Source organism: Grampus griseus (assembly GCF_964374135.1).
Source record: "Grampus griseus genome assembly, chromosome: 1".
In the NCBI taxonomy this organism is placed as follows: domain Eukaryota; kingdom Metazoa; phylum Chordata; class Mammalia; order Artiodactyla; family Delphinidae; genus Grampus; species Grampus griseus.
This window is the reverse complement of record NC_139017.1, coordinates 109838678-109858000: the sequence shown is the minus strand read 5'-3', so window position 1 is coordinate 109858000 and position 19323 is coordinate 109838678. Positions and strand designations below refer to the sequence as shown.

At 34.9% G+C, this 19323-nt stretch overlaps 1 protein-coding gene across 2 annotated transcripts in view; it reads left to right on the top strand.

Moving 5' to 3' along the window:
* PRKACB (protein kinase cAMP-activated catalytic subunit beta) overlaps nt 1–19323 on the top strand; it is a gene marked incomplete at its 5' end in the record, with an annotated part of 145016 nt that overhangs the window by 46299 nt on the left and 79394 nt on the right. The window contains one exon of one of the 2 annotated variants that reach the window (XM_082664353.1): nt 16741–16924. The exons of the other annotated variant lie outside the window; for it this stretch is intronic. Within the exon in view, the coding sequence (XP_082520479.1) occupies nt 16741–16924 (184 nt within the window). Of the gene's footprint in view, nt 1–16740; nt 16925–19323 lie in introns of those variants that run through there. 2 annotated transcript variants of the gene reach the window in all.

The following is a 19323-nucleotide window of genomic DNA, read 5'->3' as shown; positions in this document are numbered from 1 at the left end:
AAGGATTTAGAAATATACTATTATAAGGTAGCTACACTACAAGGGAAGCGTTATAGTGTTATTTAAAGATGGACTTAATTCAGTTAAAAAATGTATATTGCAGACACTAGGACAACCACTAAAAAACTCTAAAAAGAAGTATACTATCTTAAGAGAGGAGATGAAATAGAATCATATAAAATGTCAATTAAAATCAGAAGAGGCAGAAAAATAGGGGAAAAAAGAAAATAAGTGCTGCAACAAGTAGGAAACAGTTACAAACAATAGTGGATATTAATCTATGTTAATAGTCACTTTAAATATGAATCTTATAAATACATCAATTAAAAGAGATTGTCGGAGTGGATTAAAAAACAAGATCCTTATATACAAAAAAAGACCCAGCTATGGGTTGTCTGTTAGAAACTCACTTTAAATATAAAGAACCAGGTAAAAAGGAAATGAATGGAGAAAGATATACCATGCTATCATTAACCAAAAGGAAGCTGGAGTACCTATATTCATATTCAAAGAGATTTTAGAACAATGAAAATTATGAGGGATGCAAAGGAATATAACGTAATGATTTGGTGGTCAGTTCTCCAAGATTTAACAATTCTTTTTTTTTTTTTGCGATATGTGGGCCTCTCACTGTTGTGGCCTGTCCCATTGTGGAGCACAGGCTCTGGACGTGCAGGCTCAGCAGCCATGGCTCACAGGCCTAGCCGCTCCACAGCATGTGGGATCTTCCCAGACTGGGGCACAAACCCACATCCCCTGCATTGGCAGGCGGACTCTCAACCACTGCGCCACCAGGGAAGCCCTAAGATTTAACAATTCTAAACATTAGCTTTTAACAACAGAGTGTCGAAACACATGAGGCAAAAGCTGATAGAATTGGAAGGAGATATAGACAAATCCACTACAACAGTTGGAGACTTCAACATCCCTGTTTTGATAATTGATAGATCAAGCAGGCAGAAAATCAGTAAGTATGTAGATGACCTGAACAACAGTATCAATCAGTCAACTTGATCTAATTAACAGACTATGCCATTTAACAACAGAATCTACATTCTTCTCCAGCTTGCCTGGAATATTCACCAAGATAGAGCACATTCTGGGCCATATACCACACCTTAACAAGTTTAAAACATAGTACTCATACAAAGTATATTTGCAGACCCCAATGGAATTAAATTAGAAATTGAAAACAGGGACTTCCCTGGCAGTGCAGTGGTCAAGAATCCGCCTGCCAATGCAGGGGACATGGGTTTGAGCCCTGGTCTGGGAGGATCCCACATGCCACAGAGCAACTAGGCCCGTGTGCCACAACTACTGAGCCTGCACTCTAGAGCCCACGAGCCACAACTACTGAGACTGCATGCCACAACTACTGAAGCCCGTGTGCCTAGAGCCTGTGCTCCACAACAAGAGAGGCCACCACAATGAGAAGCCCATGCACCGCAATGAAGAGTAGCACCCGCTCACCACAACTAGAGAAAGCACACGTGCAGCAATGAAGACCCAACGCAGCCAAAAGAAGAGGTCTCAAGAAATTTTAAAATATTTTGAACCAATTTTTTATTATCAAAATACAGCTTCTCAAGATTTAGGGGATTTAGGAAAAGCAGTGCTTAGAGGGAAATTTATAACCTTAAATGCATGTACTGGAAAAGAAGAAATATCTACATTCACTAAAGATACTGATGGCAAATTAAGCATATGAAAAGATGCTTAACATTATTAGTCACTAAGGAATATTAAAACAACGAGATACCACTATACATCTTTTAGAATGATTAAACACACACACACAAAACTGACTGACAATTGCTTACAAGGATACAGAGCGATAGGAACTCTTTATTGCTGATAGTAATGAAAAATGGTACAGCCATTTTAGCAATTTCTTGCAAAGCTAAGCATAGTCTTACCATACAATCCAGCAGTCACACTCCTAGGAATTTATTATACCGATTTAAAAACTATGTCCACACAAAAACCTGCATGTGAAAGATTATAGCAGCTTTACTCATGATTGCCAAAAACTAGGAGCAACCAAAACATCCTTCAGTAGGTGAGTGGTTAAGATGTGGTACATCAATACAATGGAAAATTATTCAGTGATTATTAAAAAATGAACTGTGAAGCCACAAAAAGATATGCATGAATTTAAATGCATAATGTTAAGTGATAGCAGTCTGAAAAGGCTGCATGGAATATGATTTGAGTTAAATGACATTCTGGAAAAGGCAAAACTCTGGCAATGGTAAAAAGGTCAGTGGGTGCCAAGGATCAGGGAAGCACAGGGGATTTACTAACGTGGTAGACTATTCTGTGTGATACATAATTGTGGATACATGACAGTAGGTATTTTTCTAAACCCATATCACTTAAAGTACAAAGAGTAAACTTTAGTGTATGCAAAATTTAAAAAAAATCATTTAGAAGTTTGGGGAATCCAAGAATGAATGCAGAGTGTGACAAAACAATCTAACTGTATTACAAATGTATGAAACAGCTTCACTGAAGATGACACAATAGGTGCTGACCTAAGTAAATTTGGAAATAAATGAAGACTCTAATAGTAGAGGCAAAAGAAACTACATAGTAGTGTACTCTAGTTGATAAAGTTATTTCCCACGAGAATAAAGTTTTTAACTGTATCAAGTTCACAATGCTGGTATTGCCATCCTTGTATACCAAAATTAAACAAGTAAGTAAATAGATGGTGGATGGTGGAAGCTAGGTTTCTCACTGTTGGAGTGGGAGTTTTCAGATAATAAAGGGGAGGAAGCTAAAATGAATTGTACAGTAATGAATTAGAGTTGGCAATACCAGAAAGAACTTATGTTTACCTTACTATAGACATAGGTGGTTACATGTAGAAATACTTACAGATTTGGGTATACATACATGTTAGTATTCACATATATTTCTCTGTTCTGATAGCTGAGGGCCTAGAAGCAACACCCCAGTAGCAGCAAGCATACCTAGTTCCAAAGTATTGGTTTCTAATACCATTCTCCAGCAAAAGGAACTAGGGCTTCTTGCAGAAATGGCTGATTCTGGGACTGGGGCAGGAAGTATAGAAAATGAGCATGGGCCATTTTATAGCGGTAGAAAGTAAGTGCTCAAACACACATGCATGCACGTGTGCATGTACACACACACAATTATATGTCAGAGGGACATAGAGACAACTGAAAGAGTTCCCAATGACCAAAGCTTGAATAATTTGAGCAAAAAAAATAATGTAGTATTGGATTAGAGCCCAAAGTATAAAATAAATATCCATGAGTCCGTATTGCTGTTAATGATGAATAAATAAATAAATGGGGGAAAAGAGACACATTGCCCAGGCAGAGGAATTCCACTCTTTCTTCAAGGAGGTAGAGTAAAACTCCCTATTCTTTAAGTGTGCAATGGGTATAGTGACTTTATTCCAAAGAGTACAGTGTGGAAAGGGAGGAAAAAGTGTAATTATACAGTGAAGACACCTGACAAACACTACCTCAACCAGGTGATGAAGGTCAGCATCCACAGTCATAAGCCATGTTGATAGTGTGTAACTTTGATACAATATGATATAAATGGCACTTAACTTCTGTTGTCATCTTCTCAATAACCCATAACCCCAGCTAATCATGAAAAAAACACCACAGAAATACCAACAGTGGGATACTCTACAACATACCTGAGCAGTACTCCTCAAAATTGTCAAGGTCATCAAAACAAGGAAAGTTTGAGGAAACCATCACAGCCAAGAAGAGGCTAAGGAGACATGAATACTAAATGTAATGTGGTATCCTGGATGAGATCCTGGAATAGAAAAAGGACATTAGGTAAAAACTAAGGAGATCTGAATAAACTTTGGACTATAGTTAACAATAAGGTAACAATGTTGGTTTATTAATTGTACAAATCTACCATATTAATATAAGATGTTAATGATAATGGAAACTGGACGTTGGGTATGTGACACCTGTCTATACTACTATCTTTGCAATTTTCTGTAAATCTAAAACTTTTCAAAAAGTTCATTTTGGGCTTCCCTGGTGGCGCAGTGGTTGAGAGTCCGCCTGCCGATGCAGGGGACACGGGTTCATGCCCCGGTCCGGGAAGATCCCACATGCTGCAGAGCGGCTGGGCCCGTGAGCCATGGCCGCTGAGCCTGCGCGTCCAGAGCCTGTGCTCCGCAACGGGAGAGGCCATGGCAGTGAGAGTTCCGCATACCGCAAAAAAAAAAAAAAAAGTTCATTTTAACAAAATCCCATTTTATATAAAAGTCTTGAAAAATGTAAATTATATTATAAAAAATATCCATTGCCTGGGGATTTGGAATGTCAGGAGGGAGAGATCATGAAGAGTTCTGAGAAAAGTTTTGGAGGTTATGGATATATTCATTTTCTTGATTGTGGTGATACTTTCACCATTGTATTTATACAGCAAAACATCAAATGCTACACTTCGAATATTTGCAGTTTATTGTATGTCATTTATATTTATTAAAGCTTTTTCTTTTTAAGAATAGGGGACAAACAGAAAATAACAGAACAATAGACCTAAATCCAATTATACCAACTATTACATTAAATGTAAATGGTCAAGACCCAGCTATGTGCTGCGTAGAAGAAGTCTAAATATACTGATAATTGGGGGTGGGGGGAGAGATATGCTATCCAAACACTATCAAATGAAAGCTTCTGGTGCCAAGATTATCCAGGATTAAAGACAGACATTTATAATGCTAAAAATGTCAATTCAATAAAAAGAACAATCCTAAATGTAAATTAATCTAATAACAGAGCTTCAATATATGTGAAACAAAAACTAATACAGCTGAGAAGAGAGAAGTACCAAAATCTACAAAGTTGAAGACTTCTATAATCATCTCTCAGTAATCTATAGACCAATTAAACAAAATCCAGAAGGATATAGAAGACCTGAACAATACCATCAGCCCAATTGACTTAACTGACATTTGTAGTGTATTCTACTTAATAACAATAGAAGACACTCTTCAAATGTACATGGAACATTCACCATCAGAGACCATATCCAGGGTCATAAGACAAACCTTAACAGTTAAAAAAAAATTAAAAATCATGCAGAATATGTTCTCTGACCATAATGGGACTAACTAGAAATCAATAACAGAAAGATATGAAGAAAATTCTCATATATTTGTTAATTTAAACAGCACACGTCTAAATAATCCAAAGATAAAGATAAAGTCTTAAGGGAAACTAGAAAATATTTTTTGTACTGAATGAAAATGAAAATGCAGGAGATTGAAGATGGCGGGAGATTGGATCAAAATGGCAGAGTAGAGAGACGTGCTCTCACTCCCTCTTTCGAAAACACCGGAATCACAACTAAATGCTGAACAGTCATCAACAAGAAGACACTGGAATTCACCAAAAAAGATACCTCACTTGCAAAGACAAAGGAGAAGCCTCAATGAGACAGGAGGGGCGCTATCACAATAAAATCAAATCCCATAACTGGGTGGGTGACTCACAAACTGGAGAACACTAATACCACAGAAGTCCACCCACTGGAGTGAAGGTTCTGAGCCACACTTCAGGCTTCCCAACCTGGGGGTCTGACAATGGGAGGAGGAATTCCTAGAGAATCAGACTTTGAAGGCTAGTGGGATTTGATTGCAGGACTTCGGCAGGACAGGGGGGGGGCGGGGGGGACAGAGACTCCACTCTTGGAGGGCACACACAAAGTAGTGTGCACATCGGGACCCAGGGGAAGGAGCAGGGACCATGTAGGAGACTGAACCAGACCTACCTGCTAGTGTTAGAGGGTCTCCTGCAGAGGCGGGGGCAGCTGTGGTTCAACAAGGGACAAGGACACTGGGAGCAGAAGTTCTGCGAAGTACTCCTTGGTGTGAGCCCTCCCAGAATCCGCCATTAGCCCAACTAAACAGCCCTGGGTAGGCTCCAGTGTTGGGTCGCCTCAGGCCAAACAACCAACAGGGAGGGAACCCAGCCCCACCCATCAGCATACAAGCAGATTAAAGTTTTACTGAGCTCTGCCCATCAGAGCAACAGCCAGCTCTACCCACCGCCAGTCCCTCCCATCAGGAAACTTACACAAGCCTCTTAGATAGCCTCATCCACCAGAGGGCAGACAGCATAAGCAAGAAGAACTACAATCCTGCAGCGTGAGGAACTGCACACACATTCACAGAAAGATAGACAGGATGAAAAGGCAGAGGGCAATGTACCCGATGAAGGAACAAGATAAAACCCCAGAAAAACAACTGAATGAAATGGAGATAGGCAATCTTCCAAAAAAAGAATTCAGAATAATGATAGTGAAGATGATCCAGCACCTCGGAAAAAGAATGGAGGCAAAGATGGAGAAGATGCAAGACATGTTTAACAAAGATCTAGAAGAATTAAAGAACAAACAAACAGAGATGAACAATACAATAACTGAAATGAAATACACACTAGAAGGAATCAATAGCAGAATAACTGAGGCAGAAGAACGGATAAGTGACCTGGAAGACAGAATGGTGGAATTCACTGCTGCGGAACAGAATAAAGAAAAAAGAATAAAAAGAAATGAAGACAGCCTAGGAGACCTCTGGGACAACATTAAACGCAACAACATTTGCATTATAGGGGTCCCAGAAGGAGAAGAGAGAGAGAGAAAGGACCCAAGAAAATATTTGAAGAGATTATAGTCAAAAACTTCCCTAACATGGGAAAGGAAATAGCTACCCAAGTCCAGGAAGTGCAGAGAGTCCCAGGGAGGATAAAACCAAGGAGAAACACGCCAAAATACATAATAATCAAAATTAAAGAGAAAAATTATTGAAAGCAGCAAGGGAAAATCATCAAATAACATACAAGGGAATCCCCATAACGTTAACAGCTGATCTTTCAGCAGAAACTCTACAAGCCAGAAAGGAGTGGCATGATATGCTTAATGTGATGAAAGGGAAGAACCTACAACCAAGATTACTCTACCCGGCAAGGATCTCATTCAGATTCGATGGAGAAATCAAATGATTTACAGACAAGCAAAAGCTAAGAGAATTCAGCACTACCAAACCAGCTCTACAACAAATGCTAAAGGAACTTCTCTAAGTGAGAAACACAAGAGAAGAAAAGGACCTACAAAAACAAACCCAAAGCAATTAAGAAAGTGGTCATAGGAACATACATATCGATAATTACCATAAACATGAATGGATTAAATGCTCCAACCAAAAGACACAAGCTCGCTGAATGGATACAAAACCAAGACCCATATATGTGCTGTCTACAAGAGCCCCACTTCAGACCTAGGGACACATACAGACTGAAAGTGAGGGGATGGAAAAAGATATTCCATGCAAATGGAAATCAAAAGAAAGCTGGAGTAGCAATACTCATATCAGATAAAATAGACTTTAAAAAAAAGAATGTTACAAAAGACAAAGACGGACACTAGATAATGATCAAGGGATCAATCCTAGAAGAAGATATAACAATTATAAATATGTATGCACCCAACATAGGAGCACCTCAATACATAAGGCAACTGCTAACAGCTATAAGAGAGGAAATAGCAGTAACACTAATAGTGGGGGACTTTAACACCTCACTTAAACCAAAGGACAGAGCAACCAATAAAAATTAATAAGGAAACACAAGCTTTAAATGACACAATAGACCAGATAGATTTAATTGATATTTATAGGATATTCCATCCAAAAAGAGCGGATTACACTTTCTTCTCAAGTGTGCACGGAACATTCTCCAGGATAGATCACATCTTGGGTCACAAATCAAGCCTCAGTAATTTTAAGAAAATTGAAATCATATCAAACATCTTTTCTGACCACAACGCTATGAGATTAGAAATCAATTACAGGGAAAAAAACGTAAAAAACACAAACACATGGAGGCTAAACAATACGTTACTAAATAACCAAGAGATCACTGAAGAAATCAAAGAAGAAATCAAAAAATACCTAGAGAAAAATGACAATGAAAACACGATGACTCAAAACCTATGGGATGCAGCAAAAGCTGTTCTAAGAGGGAAGTTTATAGCTATACAAGCCTACCTCAAGAAACAATCTTAAATAAACAATCTAACGTTACACCTTAAGGAACTAGAGAAAGAAGAACAAACAAAATCCAACGTTAGCAGAAGGAAAGAAATCATAAAGATCAGAGCAGAAATAAATGAAATAGAAACAAAGAGAACAATAGCAAAGATCAATAAAACTAAAAGCTGGTTCTTTGAGAAGATAAACAAAATTGATAAACCATTAGCCAGACTCATTAAGAAAAAGAGGGAGAGGACTCAAATCAATATAATTGGAAATGAAAAAGGAGATGTTACAACAGACATGGCAGAAATACAAAGCATCCTAAGAGACTACTACAAGCAACTCTATGCCAATAAAATGGACAACCTGGAAGAAATGGACAAATTCTTAAGAAGATATAACCTTCCAAGACTGAACCAGGAAGAAACAGAAAATATGACCAGCCCAATCACAAGTAATGAAATTGAAACTGTGATTAAAAATCTTCCAGCAAACAAAAGTACAGGACTAGATGGCTTCACAGGTGAATTCTATCAAACATTTCGAGAAGAGCTAACTCCCATCCTTCTCAAACTCTTCAGAAAAATTTCAGAGGAAGGAAAACTTCCAAACTAATTCTACGAGGCCACCATCACCCTGATACCAAAACCAGAAAAAGGTACTACAAAAAAGAAAATTACCAATATCACTGATGAATATAGATGCAAAAATCCTCAACAAAATACTAGCAAACAGAATCCAACAACACATTAAAAGGATCATACACCATGGTCAAGTGGGATTTATCCCAGATATGCAAGGATTCTTCAATATATGCAAATCAATCAATTTGATACACCATATTAACAAATTGAAGACGAAAAACCATATGATCATCTCAATAGATGCAGAAAAAGCTTTTGACAAAATTCAACACCCATTTACGATAAAACCTCTCCAGAAAGTGGGCATAGAGGGAACCTACTTCAACATAAAAGGCCATATATGACAAACCCACAGCAAACATCATTCTCAATGGTGAAAAACTGAAAGCATTTCCTCTAAGATCAGGAACAGAGCAGGATGTTCACTCTCACCCCTGTTATTCAACATAGTTTTGGAAGTCGTAGACACAGCAATCAGAGGAGAAAAATAAAAGGAATGCAAATTGGAAAATAAGAAGTAAAACTGTCACTGATTGCAGATGACATGATATTATACATGGAGAATCCTAAAGATGCCACCAGAAAACTACTAGAGCTAATCAATGAATTTGGTAAAGTTGCAGGATACAAAATTAATGCACAGAAATCTCTTGCATTCCTATACACTAATGATGAAAAATCTGAAAGTGAACTTAAGGAAACACTCCCATTTACCATTGCAACAAAAAGAATAAAATACCTAGGAACAAACCTACCTAGGGAGACAAAAGACCTGTATGCAGAAAACTTCAGATACTGATGAAAAAAATGAAAGATGATACCAACAGATGGAGAGATATACCATGTTCTTGGATTAGAAGAATCAATATTGTGAAAAAGACTATACTACCCAAAGCAATCTACAGATTCAATGCAATCCCTATCAAGTTACCAATGGCATTTTTTATAGAACTAGAACAAAAAATTTTAAAATTTGTATGGAGACACAAAAGACCCCGAATAGCCAAAGCAGCCTTGAGGGAAAAAAACGGAGCTGGAGGAATCAAATTCCCTGTCTTCAGACTACAGTACAAAGCTACAGTAATCAAGACAATATGATATCGTACAAAAACAGAAATAGATCAATGGAACAGGATAGAAAGCCTAGAGATAAAACCATGCACCTATGGTCAACTAATCTATGACAAAGGAGGCAAGTATATACAATGGAGAAAAGACAGTCTCTTGTAAGTGGTGCTGGGAAAATTGGACAGCTCCATGTAAAAGAATGAAATTAGAACACTCCCTAGCACCATACACAAAAATAAACTCAAAATGGATTAGAGACCTAAATTTAAGACTGGGCACTATAAAACTCTTGGAGGAAAACATAGGAAGAGCACTCTTTGATATAAATCACAGCAAGATATGTTTTGATCCACCTCCTAGAGTAATGGAAATAATACCAAAAATAAATGAGACCTAATGAAACTTAAAAGCTTTTGCACAGCAAAGGAAACCATAAACAAGACAAAAAGACAACCCTCAGAATGGGAGAAAGTATTTGCAAATGAAACATCGGACAAAGGATCAATCTCCAAAATATATAAACAGCTCATGCAGTTCAATATTAAAAAAAAAAAACAACCCAGGCTTCCCTGGTGGCGCAGTGGCTGAGAGTCCGCCTGCCGAAACAGTGGACACGGGTTCGTGCCCCGGTGTGGGAAGATCCTACATGCCGCGGAGTGGCTAGGCCCATGAGCCATGGCTGCTGAGCCTGTGTGTACGGAGCCTGTGCTCCGCAAAGGGAGAGGCCACAACAGTGAGAGGCCCGCGTACCGCAAAAAAACAAACAACAAAAAACAACAACCAAAAAAAAACCAATCCAACAATGGGCAGAAGACCTAAATATATATTTTTCCAAAGAAGACATACCAATGACCAAGAAGCACATGAAAAGCTGCTTAACATCACTAATTATTAGAGAAATTCAAAGCAAAACTACAGTGAGGTATCACCTCACACCAGGTAGATTGGGCATCATCAGAAAATCTACAAGCAACAAATGCTGGAGAGGGTGTGGAGAAAAGGGAACCCTCTTGCACTGTTGTTGGTAATGTAAATTGATACAGCCACTATGGAGAAAGTATGGAGGTTCCTTAAAGAACTAAAAATAGAATTACCATATGACCTAGGAATCCCACTACTGGGCATACACACAGAGAAAACCATAATTCAAAAAGACAGATGCACCACAATGTTTGTTGCAACACCTTTTACAATAGCCAGGTCTTGGAAACAACCTAAATGCCCGTTGACTGATGAATGGATAAAGAAGATGTGGTATATATATATAATGGAATATTACTCAGCCATAAAAGGAGTTAAATTGGATCATTTGTAGAGACGTGGATGCATCTAGAGACTGTCATACAGATTGAAGTCAGAAAGGGAAAAACAAATATCGTATATTAACGCATATATGTGGAATCTAGAAAATAGTACAGATGAACCAGTTTGCAGGGCAGAAATTGAGACACAGAAGTAGAGGAAAAATGTATGGACACCAAGGGGGGAAAGTGGTGGGGGGTGGCGGTTGTGGTGTGATGAGGTTGGAGATTGGGATTGACATTTTATACACTGATGTGTATAAAATGGATGACTAATAAAATAAATAAAGATTTAAAAAAATTCAGTGTTTCAGAATTTTTTAGATGTACTATATCATTGTTCAGAGGGAAATAATCTGAATTTCCACATTATGAAACTAGAAAAAGAGCAAAATAAAGCCAAAGAAAGTAGAGGAAAGGGGAAAAGATAAGAACAGGAATTTATGAAACTGAAAATGGCAAAAATGATAGAGAAAATCAATGAAAACAAAAGGTGGTTCTTTAAAAAAGATAAAAAATTAGAATCCTTTCACCAGACTGACCAAAAAAGAGAAGGCAAATTACCAATATCAGGAATGAAGGAAGGGATATAACTACAGATGCCACAGACATTTAAAGGCTAATAAGGGGATTTTAGAAACAACTTTATGCACGTGAATTTGACAACTTAGTTGAAATAGATCTTTCTTGAAAGACAAAAACTACCAATATTCATTGAAGCTGATATAGATAACTGAATAGTATATCTATTGAAGAAATTGAATTAGTATTTGTGGCCTTCCAAAAACGAACTACTGGCCCAAATAGTTTTCCTGACAAATATTATCAAAAATTTCAGGAAGAGGTGATACCAGTTCCCTACAGTCTCTTCCAGAAAATAAAAGACAGAATACTTCCCTACTTATTTTATGCAACCATTTTTAACCTGATATCAAAATCGTGCAAAGACAGTACATAAAAATAAGTTCACAACAGTGTATCTTGTAAACTTATATAAATCTTCAATAAAATATTCATAAAGTGAATCCAGCCACATATAAAAAGATTAGTACACCAAGAGCAAGAGGTGTTTATCCTGGGAATTCAAGACTGGTTTAATGTTTGAGAATTAATTGGTAAGTGTCATACACCATATTAGCAGACTAAAGAAGTAAAACCATATGATCATATCAACAGATACTGAAAAAGTATTCAATAAAATTCAACATCCCTGTAATATATGAAAACACTGAACTAACTAGGAATACAAGGAAACTTCTTTATCTCAATAAGAGGCATCTACAAAAAATTTCTACAGCTGACAATGATGAGAAAGTGAACCATTTCTTCCTAAGATTGGGAATAAGGCGAGGATCTTCACTTTTACCACTTGTTTAATGTACTACTGGAAGTCCTAGCCAAAGTATCTGTTTGAAAATGACATGATTTTCTGCATAGAAAATCCCAAGAAATCTACAAAAAGAAAAAGATTCCTAAATATAATAAGTGAGTTTAGCAAGGTTGCAGTATACAAGGTTAGCATATAAAAATAAGTCATATTTCTATATACTGGCAATGAACAATTGTAAATATCTTTTAAAGCACCATTTACAATAGCTCCAATTTAAAAATAATAAATGCTTAAGTATAAGTCTAACAAAATATGTATAGGATCTGTATGCTGAAAGCTAAAACACTGATGAAAGAAATCAAAGATGATTGAAAATGAATCAAAAAATGAAATACATAATATGATCATGGATTGAAAGACTCAGTATAGTTATGATTTCTCTCAATAAACATAATCTCAAATCCTAGCAAGATTAGTTTTGTAGAAATAGACAGACTTTTAAAATTTATATGGAAAAGCTAAGAAACTTATAATAGCCAAAACAATTCAGAAAAAAAAATGTTGAAAGATTTATACAGTCAGATTTAAGACTTACTAAAAAGCCACAGTAACCAACACAGTACGCTATTGATGAAAAAGAATCAATACATAGGTAGATCAGTTTTCAACATTGAAAATTTTCATTTTTCAACATTTCAAAATTCCAAAATTTTCAACATTGAAAATCCAGAGTAGACCCACATAGATATGGTTAACTGATTTTTGACAATGGAATACTATTGAATAGTACCATGGAATACTATTCAATAAAAAATTAGTAAGCTCTTAAAACACACAACATGGATGAAGCTCAGTTAGTTATGCTGTGCTAAATGAAAGAAGCCAGTCTTAAATAGGTGAATCCATTTATAAAATGTATGAATCCATTTTGGGAAAGGCAAAACTATTACTGTAAACGCTTTATTTGAATAGCAGGGGTCATGGTCATATCATTTGCCCTCCACATGGAACAAATGCATTATTTACATATAAAATATGCTTCCATGTTTTTTTCTTTAACCTTCAAACTCTAAAGTACATACTTCTACTTGGCCCCAAGGTGATTGTAAACATAAATGTGGACAATGAAATTGCATGGCTATAAGGTGACCATCTGAATGAAAACATTCTCATAGCAGAATCTCAGACTCTGGACAGTGTGTCCAAGAACCATTCCCACCTCCTACCATCCTTTTATCCCTACTTCCCCACCGTTGTTTGAAAAAGTCTTTACTTTTGGTAATCATTATTGTCAGTACAAAGAGCCTTGATTTAGGAGACAGAAGACATAGGTTACTTTGCACAAGTCACTTAATATTTATGTTTGTTTTCTCATCTGAAAATAAGGATAATAATACCTGTCCTGCTTACTTCATTTGTAAAGATCTGATGAATCAATGGAAACCATTTTATGTGTTGTAAAATGGTTTGTAAATGTAAGGTATCATTACTATTATTAAACATAAGAAATAAACTAATATTTTGTGATACCTTATGGCAATCAAAGGAGTTTCAACTCTGAAAATTATTATAATTTCTAAAATTAATGCAGAATGAAAAATAAGGACTTGATAACTTCAAAGTTGATTACTCTCTAGTTTTATTACCATACACTAAACTATTAATAGGATATAAGATATGTTATTACAGGAAATTTTTGGGTATATGGCTAGATATCAGTACAAATTCAAGTTCTGAAAATACCATCAGGAAGGATAGCAAGCAATATACTTATTAACAATTTGAATTATGAAAGAATTCAGTTTTAGTTAAAGCTGTAATTGTTTCTTTCTAGCAGTAGATGCCAGTAGAGTGCTTTTTAATAAAAATCAAATTGCCTAAGTACTTTGATAGCAACAGTTTGCTGGTCACAATACCATATATAGAAATATTGCTCTAAGGACTAAAGAGTCTACTTTTTCTAAGGACTTTGTAACAGATAAAGAGTTTTATTGAAGAAAAATGAATAAATTTTAAATGTAGTATTTTCTAGCTCTTCATCTAGTGAAGATTACTTTCTTCTTCTTGATATAGTAATTTTGTTACAAAGCTTATACATTGCTTTAAATAAATTAATCTTCGTTTCTAATTAGAAATCTGGAATATCTGTATGAAACTTAAGCAACATTGGATATCTGGCTAGACATGTGTTAAAAACAAATATCGTGGGGCTGAAATGTTAGAATTAGCTTGCACTTTTGGCAAGGGAATGCCATGAGTGTAGTATTTTGGGGAGGTTAATATGTCAGAGATGAGTGATTGAAAGGAGTGACTGGAAGCAGAGAAAACAAGTTATTTTAGAAATCCACATTTTCACTAATAAAAATGAAACTCAAAGAATGAATAAATTTAGTAACTGACTGAACGTAGAGAAAAAGAAGTTAAGTGACATTACTTCTATTGCTGTTGTCTTTATATATGAACAACTAGGTGGTCGTTGGATAATTTACAAATATGATCCTATCATAAATATAATTAAAATATTTTCAAGTGTTTGATTCTACTTAGACCTTTAATTTATTAAAACTGAATACTTCATATATTTGTTGAGTATGTAACTAGCACATGCACTGCATTTATGAATTCAAGTAATTCACAATTTGAGACATAAATTTATAAATAGCAAATTTTAACAAAATTATAAGATCATTGGAAACAGTGGAGAGAGCAGTTTATTTTTCTAGAAAGTATGTGGGAAACTTCAGTGAAAATGTGACATTTTTGGTGAGCCTTGAGGATGAATAGAATTTATACCAAGAGAGCAAGTCAAAGAATTCAGGAATTTTATGCACTTATGCCCATTCAGAGACAGTTCATCCTCTGTAGATGTTTATTGAAGACTGCAGACACCTGTTCAGGGTCTGTTTTGTATTAAGTCAGATGTTAATAAAGAAATTATTATTATATACACACATATTTATCAGAAAGCTACAATTTAAGAAGTTTGGTGTTGTAGATACTGTTACCTGTTTGTTCAGATTGATCTAATTTTATTATACAAAATAAAATGTACACAAATGAGCTGTTATTTGGCAAAATTCATTAGTCAATGTTTCCTCTGTGTGTGTGTGTGTTGTGTCCTAATTTGATTACATTATTATTCCTATTTATTCTATTTGTCATTATTGTCTCTATTTATTCTGTTTGTTAAACAGTAGGCACAAAATCTTGATGAAGACTTTTTTTAGATAGATTTTAAAAAATATCCTTCCTTCCTTCTTTCCCTCCTTCCTTCTTCCCTCCCTCCCTTCCTTCCTTTTTTTTCTTCCTTCTTTCTTTCCTTTATTTAAAGCTTCCAAAGAGAAAACCACACAAATTTCTCATCCTTTAATAAGTATCAGAAGGCAGGTACTCAGAATCATTGTTAAATGTCACAGGTTACTTTTTTCATGCAAATGGACAGTTTACTTTTAACCAAAGGAGCTGTTTCTAAGTGAGACCCCTAAATCAGGGATAGGTAAGCAGTAGTCCTCAGTGTTAAGTTTAAAAATTAACATGTCTCAGTCAACTAGAAGGATTTTTTTCCCTCTCAATTGAAATTTCTTGCTATGGCTGATTTTATATAATTTTAAATCTTATATAATTTTTTCAAATTTTAGAATGTTTGAAAATGTACTGCTGATACGCACTTGTCAGCAGGTTATGTTTGGTAAGCAATACTGACACACTAAATATAGTTTTATATTAGACTTTAGTCAGTGAGTTAGCAACATTGAGTTTTTTTAAGTGCTAGTTCAGATTTTTTTCGTTAAAATTTATGTGTTAAAATTTGTTTTGCAGGTGTTTTGTGATATCCCATACCAGCTTTCAGTGAAAAGTTAACTATTTATAAGGATTCATAAAATCTATACTAATCTGTATTAGCTGATTTCCTGGATAAAACACAACCTTTTCAACATATTATATTTGGAGAGTGGTTTGGCCTTCAGTTGTTTGTATAGGGTTGTAATACACGTTTAACTTTTCCTTTTTAAAAAATTTTTTTCAGCCTACTATCCATATGTAAAGCTTTATGTTTAATGTTCTCATTAACGTGTATATTAATATTAAAACACTCTTAAACATAGCCTTTTAGGATGATATTGCAAGTCTTTAAAATCTTCATCTCTAGTTGAGATGAACAGTTGTGCTAAGAAAGGCTCAGTAATGTGCTGTTTTATATTAACAGGAAACAGAGCAGCAGTAGTGGTTTGAATACACTGCAAACAGGAAGTTTGATACATGCATAGCTCTTGGCTTCTGTGTAAGAAGTTGTTGAGCTCCTTCTGGAAATATTTTCAGTTACTTTAAATTAAGTGTAAATACACATGAATGGCAGCTTATAGAGAACTACCCTGTAATCAGTATACAGGTACAACTGCTCTTCAGAAATTGGAAGGTTTTGCTAGCCGATTATTTCATAGACACTCCAAAGGTACTGCACATGATCAGAAAACAACTCTGGAAAATGACAGCCTTCATTTCTCTGAACATACTGCCTTATGGGACAGATCAAGTAAGTTTTTTTTTTTTTTTTTTTTATGATACACTGTAACTAGAAACTAAAATGCTAATTGGAGTTTTAGAATGAAGCACAGAACTGTGTGTGTGGGGGGGTGTCTTTATGATTTGCCCAAGGATATTTTGCAAGGTAAAGTTGAAAAAAAATTACAAAAACTTGATTATAAGTTGAGCTGGATCACATAGCTCATCGTTTTGTTTTAAATGCGATTAGTTAAGTTGAATATCAGTGGGAAAATTTTCTACAAAATTCTTACATCATTTCTAGTGTATGTTTTCTTTTAATTAAAAAAATTTTTTTTTGTTCTTAAGTGAAAGGCCTACATTTAAGAAAAATAATCATTTTATTTTAAAAAATATCTTGGATTTATAAGCCTTAATATTCAAAAGGGGCAAAAGGACTCTTGAATTTATAATTAAATTTTTGTTATGTTTGCCATATTTTATTTTTAAATGCATGTTTGAAAGTTACTTGAGTTTAACAAGCAGGATTTATAATATGAAAGCATAGTATGATTATTCTATGTGAAATCTTATATTTATAACATTATAAATATCAGAATCTTTCATATGGGGGGGAAAACTTGTTTATGCATGCATCACATTCTTTCCAGGCATGGTAAAATGTTTGGACTTAACTGCTTTGCTGAAATGGTGATACGTAATGATTTTTTGTGACATGCACTTTTTAAAGGCTACATTTCACATATAAACAATACCAGTGCCCTCATTCCACATCTCACCTTGGACCCTCCCCAAGGTATTTTTGTTATTCTAATTAAAGGAACAATATAATTACTCTTGGTACTTTTTAGTGTGTTTGATCACCAAATAGCACTGTTTTGCCTCTTTCTGTTTACATACTCCATAGCACTTAAGGAAGAAAACTCAGCTAAAAGAAAAGCAACAAAAAACCAAGAATGGCTTACAAAATTGACTCTTTTGTTTATATAGTACCTTCATAGTTCCGCAGAAGTTTATTTGAATTTTTTTTTATTGCATTAGAATTTTTTACCTTCCTCAAGCTATTTTAGGGAGAAAGTAAAGAACATATATTTGTACAATTTTTTTTTTACTTTATAGGTTTTGATTATTTATAATTAATCCTTACTATATAGCAAGTTGATGGATGAGGAATCTCAAATATCTTCAAGGTAATGAACTGTTGAGTATTGAAATAATAGTATATTATTAAAATTTACCATGAAACAAAAGTTTTTTATTCATTTTACTTGCCCTATTCTGTTAAATTGCAGTCTTCTAAGCCCTTTTGGAAATCATTTTTATGCATTTCAAGGACTTTTAATTAAACATTCAGTGAGGAATGAGGACAGTACTGAATTAGTACACTAATCCCTGTTTCTACAAATAGTGGGTGTTTAGTAAATGTATCTCAAATGGATGAATATCATGGGCTTTTAATATTTAAAAGTTATGTTTGAATTATACTCTCACCATTTTTAAATGTGTGGGGCTTGTAACATTTTCTGAGACACATTTTAAAATCTAGCAATTGAAGATAATATCATGAGCTATGATTTCTTTTGGAAAAAACAGACTGATAAAATGCTGTTAACATTTTTCTTTATGGTGATGCCACAAAATAAAATAAATAGAATCACAGTGCACAGTGAAATTAGGTGCAAACCTTGTAGCCGTTCAAATGATAGGTATGATATAAGAAATGCTTAAAGAGTAACTAAATGTTCATGAATCAAGCATTCTTTCACTTTCTCTTTCATATCCTCAAATATAGAAATAGACACAATAATTTTTTATATGTAGTGATGAGAATGGTAAGCATGGTGTTCTAGTTTCTTATTATGGAATGTGTTGATATAGAGGAGAAAATATGGATACAACAGAAACAGAGGAATCCTTTTGTATCAAAATTCCAAGGTTTATTTTCGTGATGAAAACACAGATTTTTATTCATTTATAGTTTGAGTTATGGAAAGAATTTTGACAGTATGAAGTTTTCGTACAAACCACATTCTTCAAAGCTACTTAAAGCAGTTTACTTGCATGACTTGTTTGACAAGGAAAAGGAATGTAATATCTCCTGATGATAAGCTCTCTGAGTATGCTTGTTCCAAAAGTGTGATTTAAGAAATCAGCTAAGCACAGAAACTACATGCAATTTTATAAAAATTAGGTTTGTGAACTACTGAGTAAAGATTAATTACCAATCTAGGCATGTATGAAATGTAAGAATTTTAATCCAAGTTTCTTTATTCTCCAGTGACATTAAATATAGGAAGAAATACAAAATAAAGGCCACACAGTGGTTTCCAGGTGCCTTAAATGTTTTATCTTTTACTGCTAAATTAAGTAATAGGAATTCCTGTTTGATAACATAAATATTTAACAGCTGATTCCATGCACATATAAGTA